This window comes from Rosa rugosa, chromosome 1 (genome assembly GCF_958449725.1).
Source record: "Rosa rugosa chromosome 1, drRosRugo1.1, whole genome shotgun sequence".
Classification (NCBI taxonomy): domain Eukaryota; kingdom Viridiplantae; phylum Streptophyta; class Magnoliopsida; order Rosales; family Rosaceae; genus Rosa; species Rosa rugosa.
In genome coordinates this window covers 53,331,007-53,336,174 of record NC_084820.1, presented here as the reverse complement: position 1 = coordinate 53,336,174, position 5,168 = coordinate 53,331,007, and the positions used below count along the sequence as shown (strand labels likewise).

The 5,168-nt window shown below is 37.9% G+C and overlaps 1 protein-coding gene across 1 annotated transcript; it reads right to left on the bottom strand.

Moving 5' to 3' along the window:
• Positions 1-260: 260 nt before the first annotated feature.
• Positions 261-2,599, bottom strand: LOC133741072 (coatomer subunit zeta-2-like). The gene is made up of 6 exons (XM_062169008.1): positions 2,464-2,599; positions 1,687-1,846; positions 1,395-1,542; positions 1,220-1,297; positions 975-1,059; positions 261-495 (listed from the first exon to the last, which is right to left on the bottom strand). Exons 1-6 carry the CDS (start codon positions 2,485-2,487, stop codon positions 436-438), a joined length of 555 nt encoding a protein of 184 aa, XP_062024992.1. The 5' UTR covers positions 2,488-2,599; the 3' UTR covers positions 261-435.
• Between the last annotated feature and the right edge of the window lie 2,569 nt (positions 2,600-5,168).

The following is a 5,168-nucleotide window of genomic DNA, read 5'->3' as shown; positions in this document are numbered from 1 at the left end:
GGGGCCGAGGAGCCCATTACCTTCATGAAGCGAAGCATTTCGTGTTTAATTAAACCCCAGCGAGGATTTGGCAGCACCAAGAATTTTTTAGGCGCGGCGAGAATAAGGCCTTCACATTTTTCATTTAACAGGTCAATGGGCCAAGAGATTGTTCTATTCCAATTCAGTAATAAAGAACCTAATCTTCAGATTTGAAATAAACGAAACAAGAACTTTACCTTTTCTAAGATGAATCAAAATGAATCAAAAGCAACCAATAATGAAGCCCACAAAAGAATAATGGTATAAGGAGACAAGCTCATAACATATGATCCAGCTGATAATCCAATGACATCTACAACATGAATTAAGAGAGCATGACCTTGTCAATATCAAAACAATTTCATCAATCACACCAAAAAGAAGGCCAACTGATTCAATGCGTTGGCACTCAAATCATTTTAGAAGGGTTCTGGTTAGATGTTCCCTTGCTGTAGCCCATGCTTGTGTTATAGTCTGCAGAGTTCAAAAATGAGGACAAGGATTAGATTAATACTAAAGAAGAAGAGCTTCAAACTATTGTAGCAGGTGGCCTAGCTGTGGTTTGTATACCAGTTCGTAAAGTTAGGGTGTTAGTGGGGTTAGTGCCGCCAGTTGATCTGAAATTAATTGTACATCAAGATTTCATGAAATTAGATAGCAAGCTATCAACAAATTAGGGCCTGTTTGGGAATGCTTTGGCAGTAAGCACTTTTGCTCAACAACTCTGTTGCCGGACGCACTTCTGTAAGAATCACACAAGTGCTACAAGTGCATTACAAAAGTACTTCCTATAATGCACTTGAAGCACTTTGGGAGGAAGCACTGAAAAGTGCTTGAATAGCCCAGAAAACACTTTCAGCTATTTCTGGTAAATGCCGCTAGAAGAACATTTGAGTGTCTGAAAGCGCTTTTAGCACTACCTAACAGGCCCTTAAACAGAAAGTTTGCATTACCTGCTCAGACAATGGTGCATCAGCATCCATGGTATGAGTTGCCACCTTTCCTGCGATAACAGTTGGATCTGTTTCAAGTATCATCCTGCAATACAAGTTAACTACATGAGATGTATAATCAGATACTCATTGACAGAACTAAGGTCAAGAACAAACCAAGCCCACTTCAACTAAGTGACTTTGCCAATACTCATCATTCGAAGAGTGTGCTAACTTTAGAGTTATATAAGAAATATATTGCATACCCTCCATCAACGATCTCATCAAAGCATAGAAGTATGAGATCCAGGTTCTCTAGTGCCTCTCTTTTGTCGACGTTGTTCCTGCAAGTAGGACAGGTATGAATATATAGCAAAGGTCAGAAATAAATAATCATCAAAAGTGAAAGGAGTTTAAGGCAAAAGTTATGACCAAGTTTACCTCAAGAGAAGGGCAACTGCATCAAAGAACCCCTGAAGTACAGTGGCTAAAATGAGTTCGTTTTCATCATCACCTCCAGTCACAAAGAAGTGAAGGTCCTGCACAAACTTATATGTAACAACGTGGCTCTCGAACATCATTATCTCCGCTGCATAAGATACAATAGTAAATTATGAAGACTGCAAATCTGGTGATATAACATGACTTTCTGTAGCATATCGATAAAAGAAAAAGAAAAAAGAAATCACTGGACAGGCAATGCATTTACTTCACTGATATCATTGCTGCATACCTTCTATCCTTGCATTTGTCTTTAGAGTCTTAGCAAACACAGATCTTTCAAAAGCTAGCTTTGCAGCATTCGTCGGCCAATCATCAGAGTAATACTTGACGGCCACACGCTTCCCTTCAGAGTCTAGAAGAAGAATGTTCTTCACAGATGGACTCGAATCCTAGATAAAATAAAAATCGGATCAGAACAGAACAGCACGCGTAAAGATCACTCCAAATCCTATACGCCGTTAGCCTAATCGATCCACTCAATTCACATCATCATAAGTTCTATTCAAATGGCATCAATGCAGTCCAAATTCACACAGAAATGCAACATTCACATATTCTACCGAAACTCTGTCGGAATCTAAGCCAACATTCACATATCAGCTAGAACTGACAACAGCAGTGTATCCTTGGATCTTAAATTCTGATTGAACATTACGACTCCCCATTTGCAACATGCCCAATCGATTCAAAATCAGCATAATTTTGGTATACACACATCAGTTGGTGACTTCAGGTATCTTGTAAACTACATAAAAGATCTGAAACTGGATCGTTTTGCTACTAATCAAAGGAAATACAAACATCTTTAGACGTGAACTCAAACAATCACCCACTCAATTGCACCAAACAAATCGATAGAGGTAACTTGAAAAATTCACATATTTTCTCAGAAATTTTACGGATCTCGTAAAACAATTACTTGCTAAGAACCAGAAATGATCTTTACAGAGAATTGGAATCGCAGAATCAGAGAGAGAGAGAGAGAGAGAGAGAGAGAGAGACTTACACGATAACCGAAGAGACTCCCCATAATTGATGTAATGCAAATGAAGGTACCCCGAGAGCTTTAGCCTTACAGTCTTCTGTTCAGCGTTTCAGGGTTGAATCTTCTTCTTTAGAGGGACGAAGATGGGTAGTTTGGTCATTTAAAAGTTTCTCGTGCTGAAGAACGACGTCGTGTTGCTTGTGCCATTTCTGCTTTGAACTTGTTGCATGTTTTTTTTTTTTTTTTTTGTTGATATAATTAGTTGGGCAAATTTCATTTTATCTCCCTAATTTTTACACCTTAAATTATTGGGGAAATGATCATTTACTCAATTTTAGAGTTAATTAACCCCACTTGCCCAAACACTCTAAAAGATTGCCCACTTACTCAAACACTCTAAAAGATTATTTCCCTAATACATAATTAATTATTTTTTTATTCTTTTTTATTTATTTTTGGGACTTTTTTGCCCTCTCCTTCTTTCTCACTTAGAGAGAGAAGTCATCGGAGACCTTGCCGGACTTCGGTGACCAGTGGCTGACTCCGGTGACGGACTCCGATGACCAGTGACCGGAATCCGGCGACCGGTTACCGAAATCTCGAATCCGGCTACCGAACTGGTGACCGGATTCCGGCTTCTGAATTTATTGCCCCCTAATAATACCCAGTAACCATATTATTGCCTCCCAATAATCATATTATTGCCTCCCCATAATCATATTATTGCCCTCAAGTGAATTGTATAAACACCCAAAGCCAAAAAAATACATCTCTCCAAATGCGTTGTCGTCTATACGAAACTTAAAGAGGACTACTTCCCACCATTTCAAAACCCTAATCATTTCCCCTTTTTCTCTCATTCTTTGGCCAGTTCGCCAACCAACCCCCTGCAAACCATCAATGGCAGAAGATGAGACCGCCGCAACGACACCACCATAGATGGAAGAAGAACAGGAGGAAACAACTGTGCAACCACCGAGGGAAGAAGAAGAGGAGGACGCATCCCTGATCCGACCCAAATCCGGAGAAGAAAACGCATTCCAAACCGAATCCGACACAGCAACTATCCAAGCCGTATCGGAAGAAGAGAACACGCAACCACAGATCGGAGAAGAAGAGGAACCACCGGTGGCTGAAGAAGACGACGCAGCCACGACCTGATCCGAATCCGGTGAAGAGAACGCAATCGGTCCAACCCTGACACCGACCGCATCCACCGCCGCCACCACTACCGCAACCCTTCCCTTGAGTCGCGGAAGCGTGAGCGGCTCGAGTCGATGGTGGAGGACGAGAAGGACCGACAGAAGGTGGTTCGGAGAGAGAGAGAGAGAGAAAGAGAGATAGAGAGAGTCTGGGAGGAGAGAGAGGCTGAGGGGAGTAGATAGAGAGAGTATGAGGGCAATACTGTCAATATATATTAGATTGGGTAAATTGGGTTAAAAAACTCTTAATTGAGCAAGTGAGCAATTTTTAGACTAAAATTGGGTAAGTGGTCACGGCCCCTAAATTATTTGTGCCCTTTGCACTTTTAATTTCATCATGGGTGCCTCTGTACTTACCAATTTCAATCAATCTTATCTAACTCTTGGCTTTCTTCCCAACTATTATGTGATGTATTTTGAAATTGTAGTCACATACAATATAATTTTGTATGTCACATTAGTGAATTATCATTATCATTATAGATCATCTCTGCAAAATTTCAGCCAAATTGATGATCGTTAAGGCATTCAAAACTGCAAATTACAACAATGTACACGAACGGTTCCGATTTGACAGATTCGGTTCGTTCGTGTAAATTGCAGTTTGGATGCCTTAACGATCATCAATTTGGCTGAAATTTTGCAGAGATGATCTATACATTAGGACCTAACAACTGAACGGTTAAGATGTGAATATGTGATCAAAAAGTGGCCAAAAACTGGAAATCCGTTCCATAAGCTTCGGTATGGATATCCTTCCTTGAGAAATTTTGTATGTATATATATATATATATAACACCCTAAAAAATTGCGAAACAACTAAAAGAATATGGACACTTTGATTAAGTTTGCCTTAGCTCTTATATATGGCTACATAAATTAATGAAGGGGAAATATCATCAATGGTCACTGAGTTATGACTTATTCGACACTTAACTCACTGTATTTTCAACTATGATACTCAGTTTTACATCCGTCTTTCACTTAACTCACTGCCGTTAATTCTACCGTTAGAAGCCGTTAAAATTGAGGGTATATTTGTCAAAACACTTAAAAATCATTTTTAACTTAAAAAAATACATTTATTAGACTTTTTTTCAATTTTTTTAAATTTCTGAAATTTCTAATAAAAAATGATTTTTTTAACTTAAATATAATTTGAAAAAAATTGTCTTTTTTTTTTTTAAAAAAGTTAGAAATGCATTTTTTTAGTGTTTAGATAAATATACCCTCAATTTACATTTATTAGACTTTTTTCAATTTTTTAAATTTATGAGATTTCTAATAAAAAATGATTTTTTTAACTTAAATATAATTTGAAAAAAAAATTGTCTTTTTTTTTTTTTTTAAAAAGTTAGAAATGCATTTTTTTAGTGTTTAGACAAATATACCCTCAATTTTAATAGCTTTTAACGGCAAAATTAACGACAGTGAGTTAAGTGAAAGACGGATGTAAAACTGAGTGAGTTAAGTGATATTGTTGAAAATACAGTGAGTTAAGTGTCGAATAAGTCATAACTCAGT

What these genes read in the sequence shown, in the direction of transcription:
- LOC133741072 (XM_062169008.1), bottom strand. Translation starts at nt 2,487, where the DNA reads ATGGGGAGTCTCTTCGGTTATCGT. An exon ending in GACAAATGCAAGGATAGAAG is followed by an intron (nt 1,543 to 1,686) that starts GTATGCAGCAAT and finishes TATCTTATGCAG; the next exon opens with CGGAGATAATGATGTTCGAG. An exon ending in ATGCACCATTGTCTGAGCAG is followed by an intron (nt 496 to 974) that starts GTAATGCAAACT and finishes TGAACTCTGCAG; the next exon opens with ACTATAACACAAGCATGGGC.